Below are 15,606 nucleotides of genomic sequence, written 5' to 3'. Positions count from 1 at the left end.
GTAGCAGCGGACTCCGGATAAATTTTGACACTCTGGTTTTCTTTAACGTGAACCTAAATCTAAGTGTACTAGCGTTGTTGTATGTAGCGTTGTATGGTGGAGGAAACAGACTTTAAGTGGGTAGAAATAACCAAACGGAGGTTGTCTGATAGGTGGGTAAAATCAACGCAAGAGAGGAATTTCACCCTCCACTAAGTACAAAATATATTATTAGTCACGGCTAAGCGGCGTGTGCCGCCGCCGGAATTAAAGGGTTCAGCCTTATCCATTCATCCATCCATCCTTGCGAATAGCGTTTCTTTGCCTTCCCATGCCATCTCTTTCCTCCTCCCTTCAACCCCTGCCTTCCTCCTCTATACCTTTCTATCTTTTCTCTGGAGTTTCACGTTAGTACAAAGGTAAGTCCTGCATTTTCTTCAATGCAGCTGTCGAAAGGCTAATATGGCGACGCCCAGGCAGCTAAAGAGGGCATTGTGCACATGCGACGAGATATAAAGTTCCACACGAGGTTCTCACGTCGTCTTTCTTCTCTGATACGCTCCTTCCATGTATATACCCGCTCTGGACCACTCCCTGACAGGGCGTGCAAGACAACCACAGCAGCAGCAGCAGTAGCAAAGTCGAAGGAAGAGGCAAAGAAAGCTTCGCTTTAATAAAGCTTCAACGTAAAACCTTCTACACCCAGCAGCCCATGCTGAAGCAGTCTGGTCTGCTAAGAATCACATTAGCGTCAGAGACGACGTTACACTCTTGCGCAACCTCGGCTGATGACGTACGACCGCGCACGTCGCCTTCGCAAATTGGTGGAAGGACCAGAATCGATTGTCAACGACGTTGCATACATAGGCGATTCACGTACGTAGCTTATTCATACAGCCCTACGGGGAAAAAAAAGAATGTGCGCGGGCGCACGAGAATCGACCGTTTAAGCTTCGTTTCTCTGAATAGAAGGACGACAGCCGCTAATTCCCCATGCGCTATCCATCACACTCGCCGTATGTCATTGCGATTATTGCATTATTTCCTCCACCACAAGGCTCACCTGGGCTGCAGCCGGCCAGCTGAGTGCGTCCGAACGCATTACGTCATTAGTTGTAGCTTGGATTTAGTTTCCCAGCTCCTAACGACGGCCATTCCTGACGTCGTGCAAAGGTCTCGTGCCTCTTTCAACCACAGCGGTGCTGCGGTGGAAGAAGACGGACAAGCCGGGGCCGCCTGTATAAGTTCACGCATCTGCCACTCTGATCGATCTACATTATGCCAGGGGGCCGCAAATGAAACATTTTACTTATATCAGCGTCTATCTCCGATACACTTTGGTTAAGAGACAGCTCACCACCCTGTTGTTTATTCTGACTGTGTTCGTCTTTAGCGCGGTTTCTTCATGTCACATACGCATAAAGCGCTCGCTTATCGGCGAGAGGATGGCAATCGGCGTAGCTTGAGACGGCACTTGAGACCACCACACCAGTGCTAGTAGACCAGCGCATCAGTGAAATCACGTCACGCTCACCTTCTGATTTTCGCGATCCGTGTACACGGCTCGAAGCAGGGCTCTACGTGACACGCGTTTCGAAGTCGGCCGTATTAAACAAATTGCATAATTCACGATTTGCCATGCGCACGCGGGGAATCGAAGTTTTATAACGTGATTGCAGAGTCGGAGGTTATGCAGTGGTATGGGCTCTTAAAAACACGTGTATTCATTCAGCTATTCACGAAGTGTACACTGCTTGGTGGCTGTAAAGTGCGCTTGTTGCTTGACACCACTGGAGGTCTTGACGCTCTAGACTGAGCTTCCACCAATATTAGCTTATGGTGGCGGTACGCGCCAAGAAGAAGAAAAGAAGAGGGAGAGGAGAGACAGAACAATCTGTTAGGGCTGCTAGAAGATGGGTGAGAATCGGACTGCGATAATGAGAGTACTGCTATGCACATCTAAGCAACGCGACAGGGACTGGGGAACAACGCGGCCGCTCGAAAGACTTCCGCAGCGGAGGCGCCCTCGCGAGCAGCGTTTCTTTGCGTGAATGCGCGCAGGAAAGGGACACCCGGTAACGGCGCCACTCCTCCACCAACAAACACCGCTCCTCACCGGCAGCAGGACAACAGGGCCCGGCGGGCCACTTTCACCGGCCAACTTGGTGAAAGCAGCGCGCGCCCAAAGCAAGCAGCGCCCGAAAAGTCGCTCGGCAGGGTTATCACCCTCTTGTGCGCGCGCGGTGGAGAACGCGGCGGCCCGCCGTTCTTTCCGCGCCTGCATGTATGTACTACGCGGTACTACGTAGCCGCGTGGCCCACATTTTTTTCGGCCAGCTGGGCCGGGCCTTCTCTTCTCGTGCATCTCGTTTCTTTCTTTCTTCGGCGTGTACGGCAGTGGCGAGGAGATGACGCTCGCAAACTCCTCACCCCGCTAGCCCTCCCCTCCCACCACCCCCTCTTCTTCCACAAGCCGGCAAAGCCTTCCTCGAAGACGACGCCTGCTACACGCGAATCGTACCAGAACACACGCACGCCTGCTGTGTGTCTACGGGCTCTTTCTTTCTTTTCTTGTGCCGTCGACGTTCGTTCCCTGCGGGCCGTCGCGGACGACGCCGAAAGTGACCACGCCGCCGACCGCGGCCCAGTCGACTTCAGCAACGCTCCAGGCACGTCGCCTTCGACTTCCACCGGCTCCACCGCCCCTCTCACCAGCAGCTCCGGGGCATCATCGTTCGGTACGAGCACGCAGAACGGGTCCGGTCGCCGCCAGACACAACGCGCCGCGGTGTGCGCGGCGCCTGCCTTCTCATCGGAGCCCCGCCGTTACTGGCGTCGTCGCAGTTCTGGACGGACAGCGCGGCTCTTTGTGGCTGCACATTTCGCTTTCCGGCGTGCGTTTTCGGACTGGTGACGCAGGTGCACGTACGCCCACCCGTGACGGCACATTGGGCCGACTTCTTGGCTACTGTGTGAAACGCACCCGCCCGCTCGGCCCACGTGGTCCTTCCGAACTCGCACGACAAGGCGGACGAAGCACCCGACGCCACGGGCAACGTCGTTCCTGGAAGGGCCAGTGTAAAAAGGTGATGGTATACCGCCGATGCGGCGCTTGGATAAAGCCTTAGCCCAAGTAAACTGCGCCCCCCCCCCCGCGGACGTCACAGTTATCTCGCCCACCGAGGAACAGTGATTCAGCACGCTTTCTTTCTTTTTTTCAGGCAGCGATTTCTGTTCACGACATCCCGTCCTCGACGTCACAGTTCTTCGCTGGACAGGCTCGGCTACTCTCACTAGAGCAGCGCGTGAGTCTTGCCAAGAGCCGGCTGTGTCGCGCGAGAGCTTTTTTACGTGATACGCCGTGCGGTGCTGTGAAAGTGCGGAGTCAGAATGGCTTCCGGAAGGAGCCGGCTTCTGTGTCCCAAACTGCGCCACGCCGCCTCGGTGACTTGCGGCGGCGCGACGGCCTCGGCGCGCGACCATCCGCAGCACCAGCAGCGGAGGTGCGTGTGGTCTACACAGTCGCGATCGGCGGCGCCCAGCTCGCTGCGACTCAACCATGCCATCCAGTGTGCCGAGAAGCTGACGGGCCACAACACTAGCCGCGTCTCGGAGAAGCTGATGAACATGGGCGAACTGCACACGTTCCTGGGCACCGTGGCCAAGATGATGGGAAGCCAGCACCCCATCGTGGATTCTGTGAAGTGAGTCCGCCGACGCGTGCCTTTGGTTCGCGCATGGCATATTTGGTGTTTGCGTGTAACGTCCCTGGGTTATTGCTCTCGCGCGGCGAAGCGGATCGAAGGTAAGTACAGTGATGACCAACAATTCTCTTAGTAGTAGTAGTAGTGTTTGTGTCGAAACAAGATGGATAACTTGGCTACGTAAGCGCACTTTGGAAACTTCGCTTTTGGGCAGGACGCGCTGCTAAAGCTTGATCTGGCAAAGCCACCGACCGTCAGGCTTCTAACAACCTATTTCGGCGATATTGCGTCTTTATTTCTTTTCTTTTTCTGGGAAAGTACTGGGTAGTACATACGCTTGTCTTCTAATACTATCTGTACACTGGTGAATGTAGAAATTGTGTGTTAACTGAATACGCTCACGAGCTAGTTAACCATTGGAAAAGCGTGTCCGATAGACACTGATATGTACGAAATTACAGGAATTGTCGTCCCAAGATAACGCACGGCATATGAGAGACACCGTATGGTGGGTAGCTGCGGTTTGATTGCGACTACCCCGTGGTTCTTTGTTTAACGAGCTCGTAACTACACCAGCGTTTCGTGCAGTTGGGTTGCCATGGCTGCCCAGGCTACTTTCCAGCGCTGCACACGCGAGCTATCCGATTGGTGCCCGGATAGGAAGATCTCAACGATTACCAAACGAACAACAACAAAAACGCCTTTGATGACCAAAGTATACATCGCCCACGCGTGTTTCAACATCTAAAGGAGCGAGGATCGGGTACGACTCGGAAACCGTGTTTTCGCGTGTCCCTGATATTGGCGGTTCGATCTGTCGAGCACGCGACGCGCCTCCGCCCCGGCAGGCAAAGCACAAGGGAAGCGGCGAGCTGCCGATTCGCGTTTCCCGCCGCCGCGCCGTGTGAATCGAGTGCATGTGGGTCAGCCGGCGGCACCGCGGGGCAAGACGTCAAGGAAGGAGAGCACGACGCCGCCCCGGCAGACGGCCTTCCGCGTGCCTCGCAACCCTTCTTCTTTTTTTCTTTTTGCACGGTGGAAAATTCCTGCGAAAAAAATATGAAGGAACGTTGTCAGTGCATGATGGGAGGCTCCGTGCCAGGTGTGGCCCTCAGCCTGGACAATAGGGCTAGCTTCACGGTGCGGACGACCGCCTCGAAGCCACGCACCCCTTTGTTTTCAGGCAGGTGCCTTCAGATTCCTTCGGTCTCTCATTCGGCGAAGGTCACCGCGCCTCTCCCCACACTGAGCGCGAAAGATGTATGGTTGCGCCCAAGACGGCAGAGGCGCGAGCTTCCATGAAGGCTGAGTCAGTGCTGTGGAATCCGAGAAGTACTACACTCTTTAACACCACTTGTAGTCGTGTGTTGGATGCGTCGTCTTCTTTCATCCCGCTGCAGTCCTTTCTCGTGCGTATTTTTAGCCGCAGCTTTTGCTGTCCTCCGGCACGACATTGCACGTCTTCTATTTTTTTTTATTTGCTGTCTGCCGTGTTATTCAGCATATGTAAACCTCGCACTCTTTCGACAGCCTGGCGATGTATGTCACAGCGAATCCTCACTCATAGCTTTCAAGACACTGGGCTGCAGATTACGCGGATCAAAAACTTGTGATCCTCCAACTTGGCAGGTTGCGATTAGGCTAGCGAAACGGTGGAGTTCTTACAAAAGCAGGGAGCTCCGACGCTGTGGGAACTGCAAGAAACGGCGGTTCCCCCAGCATGTGGGAATAGTTGGCGGTAGGTGCATTTTGTCATAAACTTGGTCCTTCTCGACCATGTGCGAGGCTCACTTAGAGGGAGAAATGCAATCTGTGAACCAGAGTTCGAGGCTGGAAAACTTTAGGTGGCGCTCACTATTTCGGAAATCGTTTGTGGCTGGATGCTAAAGCAGCGAATAGACACAGATAAGCTGTTTCGTTCTTTTCGGGCGTCAGTTTTTCGAAAACCGACTGCTAGGAGTGCCCGAACATTCGAAAGCACACATGAGTGAAGCGTTCTGTAAATCAAGACTGACAAGTGCGCGACCACTTCTTCTGGTTGCTTTGGCGAAACAACTCGTCTGTGTCGACAACCGGCGTCGTGGTCTTCGTAGTTGCATGGTAGTGGCGTTAGCCAAATGTGCCCATTTCTTTGTCCTCCTCTGTCACCACGTGACTTGCTGTAATTTGTTTCAAAAGAATAATACAGTTGAAAACCAGCGTTCTACCTTTGTCCCCGTCTTTATTGTAGCTCCGCTCTTTTACAAATTTCGTTACGCGCTGGAAATGTCCTTGTAGAAATTCCAACTAGCTCAACCTACTGCCTGGGAATATTCGGAACTTTCGAATACCGAATCGTATTTCGTCTACTCGATTCGCTCTTCGAATATTGACACGTGTACTTATTTATATTTCTTCTCGGGGGATACATTTCGCCCACTAACAACTTGAAGTTATCACTCAGCGCAAGACGCGCCCGCATGATTGGAACTTACTGGAATGTTATCGATGGTTTAGTCTGTTGACACTGAACCACGTGTAATCTGATTTCTGGAAGACAGACGGGTACCAGCGATTACTCCAGAACTTCCGATACTCGTGTATACAAGGCGACGCGCTTGACCCGCAGATGAGATTTCGACGATCGTCCACTGTGTTCGCCGCTATCGTTGCGCTTCAAGTGTAGCCTGTTCTTGTAGGCGCAGGTTCGCCCAATGAAACGCTAGTTTCGCTATTCACAGTTTTACAACTGTGTTCTTTGCAGCTACTGCTACGTGACAATCGTTGCTATTCGTAAATGCGAATATTTTGTGCCCAAGTTTCTTGAAAGTGTTAAATTGTCAGCTGTGCAGCATCGAACGGAATGGGAGCAATAGCGTATTGAATTTATCTTTGGCGGCCCTTGTAGATAAATAAAGCTAAAGTAGTTACATATTGGCAGTGGCATAGCCAGAAATTTATTACGGGGGTTTCTTTTCACTGACAACTATCACTCCTCTCTCTCTCTCTCTCTCTCTCTCTATATATATATATATGTATATATATATATATATATATATATATATATGTATATGTGTGTGTGTATATGAAGGTTGCACACTACGCAAGGATAAGCTCCCCGGACAAGAATGCTTTAACAACGAGGATGCACGTTCTGAAGCCACTTCGCATGCAATCACGCCCTCATCCCGATGCTATTTTTAAAAATGATGAAACAAAAAAAAGGTAAAATTTTCTTTATGAATTGATGCGTTTATATCATCTATGTCGATGACCTTGCTGGCACATGACTTGGAAAAACGAACAGCGCTAAGAACAGGGCCACGCAAAAACAAGACAGCGCCCTGTCGCGCGTCTTCTCGTTTGCAGGCGAGACTTGCTGCAGCCAAGGTAACAGCAGAGATCATCGTTGTTTTCCAGGCTTTCTAGTGAGTGGTACCGCCGCGTCTACGTACGGGAGTGGGCGGGCACTATTTTGCAAGTTTCCTATCACTCAATCGCTCTTTCGGCGACGTGTGGCACGATATATTATTGGAGGTTTAGAAGTAAAGGAACGGAGCTTTGCGCTATAACTTCGATGGTATCACATGATGCAAGCTTCACTCAGTTTTCGTGGCCTGCTGTCCTATTTGTTTGAAGAGATGTTTGGCGATCATGGTATTATAGTCATCACGAGACGCATATTGCTACTTTATCACACTCGGGAACTGATGCGGCAGAGGGTGCGAAGCAAAGCTGCTTCCTGCTTAGAAGCCTTTGTGAAAATTACGGCATCCCTCGTTCGCGGTAAGATAAGGGCCAGTAGCTCCGAGAGATTTGAAAGCGTCGTGTCTCCTGACACCCGTCTATTCTGAAAATCGCTCAGTTAGGATGGGCTCTCCGCAGCAACCAGCACGTGCTACGACGGGGAAGATGAGCCACAGCTAGGCGCCTGGCCCCGGCCATCTGGTGTTGAGCGATGGGGCAGTGACGAGATTCTCCCTATGTTTGCAATTATCCGCCAAGTTCACTCCTGACGTATCTTATGCCCCTCCCCCACCTCCTCGTATCTATCATACCACTCCCCTTCTTAACATTCTTTTCCGTTGGTCACTGTCACACTCTTCGGTTTGTTGAGTGGCGTGGCGGCCGCTAACGTTCCTATATTTCTGTTTTTGCGTGGTCTTCGAGGCCGTTCTCCTACCTGCCTTCCCACCTGTTTGTTGTGGCGGTTTCTTAGCTGCCCCGTCCATGCTATATCTTGCCGTGCGCAAATCAACGTTCTTTTAAAGCGAAGCTATGTTTCTTTTTCTCAAAAGTTTGCCCGCATCGAGGGTAGTTCAGAGCTTGTATATACATGGAATGAGCGTGGTAGAGAGTGAAGAAGGTGCGAGAAACTCGTTTGGACCTTTGCACCGCGTTGAATATGCACGATGCCCTCTGGAGCACCGTGGGGTTGATCACCACATTACCCTCTAGACAGCTGTAATCATCCGTGACCCCCAGAAAAACCACCGCAGAAATTGCAGCGCTTTCTTTCTACTATACCCAAGTCCAGAGGAGACCTAGATAGAATGGTAGAGAGGAGGACAGGAGGCAGAGAATGGGCAGTCACGAAACCAGCGATAGCCTTGCCATTCTTCGCTCGATGGATAAACTTAGGTTCTAGGTACGGTGACATGAGAGAGAATTGGTTCGATGTGAAAAAGGAAAGCGCTTGAGGAAGCATGGCTCAGCCAACACCACCTAGACAAGAGAAGGCCTGAGCGCTCGGGGATAGGGGTTGAATGAAGGGATCGCGCACTTACGCGCTACGTTAACCGGAGCGCAGATATTGTTTATTTTTTTAGGCATAGTTTAGCAGATGGCCCGCAGAGCACAGAGGGTGTTCCAAAATTATTATGTTTATGCAAAACTATTGATGCGCTGCATTATTAAAAAGCCCGTCCATAAGAAATGAAATGGCTCAACCTTAGGATTGAGAAGATTTCGGGTACATGATGACAGGTAGCATGGCTTGTATTGAAAAGTCACAGTACTGCCCTCTTCTTCAGAGTAGCCTTGATTTATCGTCGGCTTCGAAGAGTTCGCCGTTCATGCGACCACAAAAGGTATTCAACAAAATGTTAGCACTGCACCATAACACATATCCCACAAGAACTTCACTGGTGTGTTCTTCACATTCGGGAGACATGTATTTATTCCACTCTAGATTAGGCTTTAAACGAATAATTTCGCTTTCGATGCATTATTACATACAGTACCGCAGTCCACATATTTACAACACCTCAAATGAGTTTAGCAATGGAGATACAAAACATTCGTGCAACTATTTACAAAGAAACAGATGCCTTATTCCGCCGAGATTCAGCCTTTTCTTCTTTGCGTTAGCATTGGCATCCAATATTCTGTCATTAACTTTGCGGAAACATGAACACATGATTTTTCGGCCCCGATTTGTAATTGGGCACACAGCACTTATTAGGCATATCCTGGCATGGCATTCCGCGGCAATGAAGGCTTGCCGTAAAGACAACCGCAATCACAGCGCAAGCGCAGAGACTACATGCAGGGTTGTGCGTGTAGCTCGGAAGCATGTCGCAGCATATGAAGACTTTTCATACCCCGAAGCTATCGAAGGTAGCGGCAGGGTTCCCGGAACTAATCCAATTGTTATCGCCGTGGTCGCCCATTCGGTCTTCTCCGAACAGCCGGGGTTGTATAGACATTGTATGTCTGCCGCGCATCATTTTCAACACAGGTGCGCCGCTCGTAGCACGCTGCACGGAACTTCTATGTGGCCCTCTTTTGCGTGACGTAGCTCAGGGGTGGCGGGAGCGGAGGGGGGAAGGAACAGCCAGAAGGCCTTAAGTTCTCTAGAGGGTGTTGGCTCAGCGCCACATAACAACTGTGTCCTCCCCTTCAGGCTTTCCCTTTCATCTATATCGCTCTTTCGGACACTGTCCAAGCTTGGGCGAGTTGGTGTGACATTCTTTTTGAACAGCACAAAGGACGAGATGAGTGCACATACACAGCGCTATGTATGTGCACGCTTCTCGTCCTTTTCCTTTGTGCTGTTGAAAAAGAAGCTCTTTCCGAGACCAGCTCCTGAAGCTTTCTGTTCCGCGAAAAAAGGGGGGGGGGATTTGGACCCCCGCCCCCTGACTACGCCAATGCATATTGGAACACGCTGTACACCGCTCGTGGGGCCGGAGCTTGCCGCTTAAACCGCGACCATTCGCACTCACCGAATACTTCGAAGTATGAGCAAAAACTGCTTATGTATTATTAACACTCCATTCGGGCTTTTAGGGAGTGCAGTTTCATACGTTCGGTGTAATGACAAAAAGTTTGATAACGTTGTGAATGTAGGATGTGACCTAAAGTTTTGTATCAATTCGGAAAACGGCTCTTCATTATTCTAAAACTATTCGAAATGCGAGACAAACGACGCAGACTCTCTACAAAAACACTGTGCGTTGCAAATGTGCTTGCCATGGTACAGAACGCGCGCGTTTCACACGCGACGTTGAACTATGTATGCAACAGGTTTCTGCAATAATGCTCTTCGGACGAAATTTATGTGGTGAAAATAAATTACTCGTGAAACCACCAATCGTGAAGGGCAGCTGATGAGTCCGCAGAAGAAACAATGGATGCTGCGACTACATTGCATCAAACAACGTAGGTATTTACTACATATACCTTGCAGGCGCGTCACTTCCGGTCCGTTCCGCGAGCGTGTCCGCCATTGCTAAGTGCGTGGCTGCTCTAGCTGCTATACGTGTATAGTGAGCTTCACTGCGCTGCTGCGTTGTTGCAGAACCGAGGCACCTGCTCGGATTGCCATCATGCAAGTCTGTGCGATTCTCGGTTGCCCGGCAAGAAGTAACACTGCCAAGAAGCCAAACTACGCAGAGCCAGGTCAGCAACATTTACCGCAAATCATATAACAAGGCAGCGAAAACGCAACAATGCTTTCGAAAAAGAAAAAGTTGGTGCCTGTGGCTATCCCGGATAAATGGAAATCGTTTCCAGGAGACTTAAGACTTCTTTCCAAACTTAATCACTAGATTCATCGAAGGGGCAGCTCAAGAGATTAGACAAAGAAAATAAAAATGAAAGCGCGACGACAAACGCGTCGCGAGCGCCGGGCTTGCCTTCTCGTTTTCTTCGCCCCTCGGCCCTTGCGCTCCCACTGACCACGACTCAGAATCAATACGTTTGCGCACCTACAGAAATTTGTAGACCTTAATTTATTGCGGAGTGACAAAGATTGCTGGCACCACCAAATAACTATGTCCACGAACGCCGTAGCTCACCGAGAGGCGAAGCCTGCCAGTACCAGCAATCGCTGCAGTCTGTACGTGCAACAATGTCTCAAATATTCTTTTTTGTCCTGCCATGTCGCAGTTTAGAACAAGAAATGAGGCAGTAGTTGCCTGGCTAACACGGCTGCCACTACATATAGAGGTACTGTGAATGGTTAGGGTATACCACAGAACTAAAACTACTGTAAAAACGAGACCGCCTTTATGTTTATGACAATACAATGAAACGCAAAAGGATGTGCAATCAAGCTGTCGGGCATTATAAAAAAGAAACCTTGTTTATCGATTGTGATACAGCAGAAAAAAAAGTTGGGACGCGCCTCGACTTTCGCTATTGCATTAGGAACTGGGTGTATCTCATACCGGGAAGTCGACGTATGCGCGGAGTGCTTTCTGAGAGTAAAGGCCGAGTGCTCGGCTAAAGAAAAAAAAAAAAAAAAAGGAAAACGAATTGTTGTTTTCATCTGGGAACTTCTTTTCGTTCCTTCCTTCCAGCAAGTGCACGTTTATTTATGCCGACAATGTTTGCCCCCTCCGCAGAACGTTCTCCGTGAACTAAAACACCGTTTTCTTTCTTTTTTTTTTTGAATAATCAGCGCACATCATTCCACGCCAGTTTCCCGTACTTGACGGCTCCCATACGTGCGCTCCTGTCGGAGTGTGCGCGTACTACCTCGGATACGCGGAAAACAGCTGCGTCACCGCCGTAAGCATTCTCTATTGTGCTGCGCTCATTCTGACGTTGCAGGAGCGGCGAGGGTGACTTCGCTGGCGATGCGCGCATCTGGCGGTGGTTTCTCTTGTCGTGGCGGCAACACCAAATTTCTTTTTTCCTAACAGCCTTGCACAATATAGCAGGCACTGCCCGCTATAGTGTAAGGCGGCTCTTTTCAGTGACGATTACGCCGCGCACACAATGGCCGCGGTCCTCAAAAATGTCGGATGCATCGACACAAGTATCGCTGTCTTAACTGTCCGCGCTAGCAAACAATCGAATCTACACACCGTTATAAATCAGTATAAAGTGCGATGTTCGTCCACTTATCTTTATATATGATATTCCGCCGCTTCACATACAGCCCCGACAGCAGGTCCGTTTCCACCTCTCCCGCTTTTTCTCACTCGAGTTGTCGGAGGCGCTCGCATCGTCGCCTTATGCATGGATACTGCGACATTTACAAGTGTTGGACAGCGCCAGTGATAGTTGGATAAGTGTAAGTAAATGTTTGTTTATTATTATTAGGATATACGGAAGGGAAAACTGTTGCTGACCGCACTGTAACTGTCGAGCGCGCCAGGATGAGGGGGTTAGAGGAGTTAAAAGGATAGAGAGATGACAGCAGAGAGAATAGAGCAATAAGAAGGCAACTATTTACGTATATGCAACAGAGTGGCAAGGTAAAATTTTATTCATAGTTCCTTTGTGGAGAGCTCCGCGCTCATCGGCGCTGCTTAGTATAAATGCACGTGCGCACGGCTTTATTTATATATTAATAATGTATATTTATATGTATGATAAGAAAGATGCGCATGGAACAAAAGAACAAATCTAGAAACACTTATCACAGTCCCATATCCATTGGTTCAGTTTCTCTAAAAGAGAAGAAAACCTCAATGGCCTCCATGGTCCGGCACAAAGTGCCCCAATCGTGGACCTAAAGCGAGACTTTCACAAAGTCGTCCAACGTGGGTGTGTGCTAAAGGTCCATCCACTGATGGTCTCTTTTAAACAAGCACGTGGTCTGTGATATCCGCTACGGTGTAGTTCTCACAGTCCAGGCTATCTGCACGGCTAATAAGATTACGATAGCGTTGAGCAAAGGGCAAGCCAAATCTTAATATATGTAGGGCATTGTTCAAAAAGTTTTCACCCTTTGTAGCTTATCTTGTCCCACAGCAATAACAGCCATCTATCTTGCTTGCGTTTCCTTTCTTGAAAACTAAGCGCTCGCTACTTTCCTGCCGAGAATGCTGTGTCACGCTGATAACGCGCAAGCCTTTCGTGACTTGCATAGAGTTCCATATTCATATCACTAGTGGGAAATCTGGCGCTGCGATCGTTCAGCTGTCATGGGAATGATGGGGAGCACAGGCAACGGATTGGTATTCTATTCATTGGCGAACTAGTCTACAGTTTTGGTTTCGCTCCAAGCGCAGTTGCTATAACGGACAGTGCGACGCAAAGCTGTCTGACTTTGTTCTGCTGCACGAAGTAGCGATAGCGGGCTGGGCCAGCGGCTGGGCCGATGTTTGCGTCGCGGTGTGGCGACAAAGCCTTGACGAGAAAGCGACGGCATAGTAAACGTCGAAAGAACGTGTTTTGACGGTTTTGACCTTGGTTTGTTAAGTGTGTTAGGTTGGCGCCGTAGCGTTACGTGCCTAATCAAACTTCAGAAGAGCAAAAGGAGGTACTACTGATACAACCACGATACCACGTACATGTTCTATGCTAAGAACCTTTAAAGCACGTGGAAAACGTGGCGTGCCTACTAATAAGCTTAAGTGGGACTTTCATTAAAACGCATCGCGATTGTGCATCCGCTGGTGTTTTCTTCTGGGATGACTGATCGGGCCGGCGTTCACCGGTTCACCGTTTATATATTCCCTATGCATTGCATGGCCTGACAAGCTCGATTATTTTCTCTTAATGTCAAGTAGAATAGCGGCTTTCCATATTTGCTTTTTGATCAGCACTGCTCCCTTCCTGTCTCTTGCCGTTGCACGTAACATCTTTCGTTCAGTCGCTCCTCGCGTGGTCGGTATGTAGATACAAATTACTGCTTTGCTGCAGCTGTTTGGCTTCTTGTACATGCTTATATATATGTAGTGCGAGCCTTAAAGCTGTAAAGTTGAGCTGCGCACATGTGCTGGGTTTTTAATAACCTGCCAGTAACCTTTTTCCACTAGTGATGCAGAGTCCAATAGAATGACGGCTGACTGCTTGCATAACGCATCTTGTTTACTACATAGACAGTTGTACTTCTAGTGGTTTTACAGTCAAATTTGGTTGAGGGCTTCATTACGCATTGCTCGTTTATGTGCTCATTGAAATGTGTGTTTCAGGACATTTGATAACAAAAACTTACTTGCGGTAGGAAAGGTTGCTACTTCCTGGGCGTAGTCTGCTGTCGCAAAATGGGTGAGCGCAAAGCCACGCCATCACAGCTGCTGGTGTGCGCTTCAGAAGAAGCGGTTCGTCAACATGAAATATAATGAAGCATGCTCGTAGGAGGCCACAGGCGTCCCAGCTAGCACTGCAGCAGATGTGCTATGAAGTACATGAAGGCGTTCAGCAACCGTGACAGCGGACGCAGCCATTCGAAAGAGCGAGAGTTCGCTAGCGCCTATCGTCTGCGAGAAGTCTCGTTCGCAGCGAGCAGGCGTCGTAGCAGACGACACTTGTAGCATTCCTCTCTAAGGTGCAACACTTTCTTACAATGAAAAATGTTTAATTCCATAAATACTTCATGAGTATATTTATGTAAGCACATGCACGGTTCTTATTGCTGTTGTAAAAAGAAATAATTATTCACTGGCGCTGAATCGGGAACAAAATTGCAGAACAATGCATGCCCTGGTGTTCCCTGGTACTGCGGATACTGCAGAAATAAAATTAGATTTTACGCGAAGCTATTTTAGTATAGCTTCGTTTACTGCGCCGTACGCAAACGCCACTAGTCTAAAGATCGAAGTCAATCCGAAGCCTCTGCTTCCCATCATTCCCATGTAGGTTGAGGCAACGCTCAGGAGAGCCCTCGTAGGCACCATCGCCATATTTCCCTCTAGGGTATTTATTTAGAAACTCGATGGTGACATGGAAGTACCGGGCTCGCAGCTTGAAAGGAAGGAAATGCAGGCAAGACAGATGACGATTATCGTTACGGGACAAGATAAGCCTCAAAGGGCGTTACCTTTTTTTAAGAATGAATGCTTGCGTGGCTCATTTGGATGCTGCGTGGTAATCCTGAGTCAAAGCTCGGGATCCTGTGAATGAAGGCGGCGACGAATGTAGCCTGGCCCTGAGCTGATTGTCAGTAGTCGCAGCAGTGTTACTTAGCAGTAGTCGCAAGAGGTCGGCCAGAGACGTAACCACATGCAATAATCACATGCATGGATCGTATTTTCGGTGCCGAATTGGAATGTCTATTATAAACGGTAGGTTGACCGTAACATTACCCGGCAAGGATTAGCTTTCGGCGGGTCAGTTTAAGCAGACACACCATGCACGAACTTTCGACACGGTGTGGCGCGAAACTAACGCGCCGACGCTGAGGATGCGCCAGAAATACGCTCCATGTGGTTGGTCACCTCTACTGTAGTGGCTTACGGGAAAAAGCTGTCCTAGCCGACACAAGTCAGAAGGTCGGTGCAACTCAGCCAACGAATTGCACGGTATAAATCCCTTACCGCGTTCTTCCCAGACCAGCAAGCACGTACCGCGCGCATAAAGGGTCTTATATTCAAGAATCTCGATCGTCGAGGAAAAGCCGTATATATACACACACTGTGGTGCTGTTCGTGACAGGCGTGAGAAAAGCGCGTGATACGCCACAAGTATACGACGTGTGTACGTATACTTACACACTCGCTCGCGTGCGTCCTCCCCCGCACCCCCTCCACCAGCCGCAGGCTGA

General features: G+C 49.7%; 1 protein-coding gene across 1 annotated transcript in view; it reads left to right on the top strand.

Moving 5' to 3' along the window:
- Positions 1-688: 688 nt before the first annotated feature.
- Positions 689-15,606, top strand: part of LOC126530869 (all trans-polyprenyl-diphosphate synthase PDSS2-like) — a 31,021-nt gene continuing 16,103 nt past the window's right edge. The window contains exons 1-2 of the mRNA XM_050178174.3: positions 689-3,065; positions 3,201-3,683. Coding sequence (XP_050034131.1) covers positions 3,370-3,683 — 314 coding nt within the window. The 5' untranslated portion in view covers positions 689-3,065; positions 3,201-3,369. The remainder of the gene's footprint in view (positions 3,066-3,200; positions 3,684-15,606) is intronic.

Source organism: Dermacentor andersoni, chromosome 5, assembly GCF_023375885.2.
Source record: "Dermacentor andersoni chromosome 5, qqDerAnde1_hic_scaffold, whole genome shotgun sequence".
Classification (NCBI taxonomy): domain Eukaryota; kingdom Metazoa; phylum Arthropoda; class Arachnida; order Ixodida; family Ixodidae; genus Dermacentor; species Dermacentor andersoni.
The sequence above is the reverse complement of the archived record's forward strand: the minus strand, read 5'-3'. Positions and strand labels throughout refer to the sequence as shown.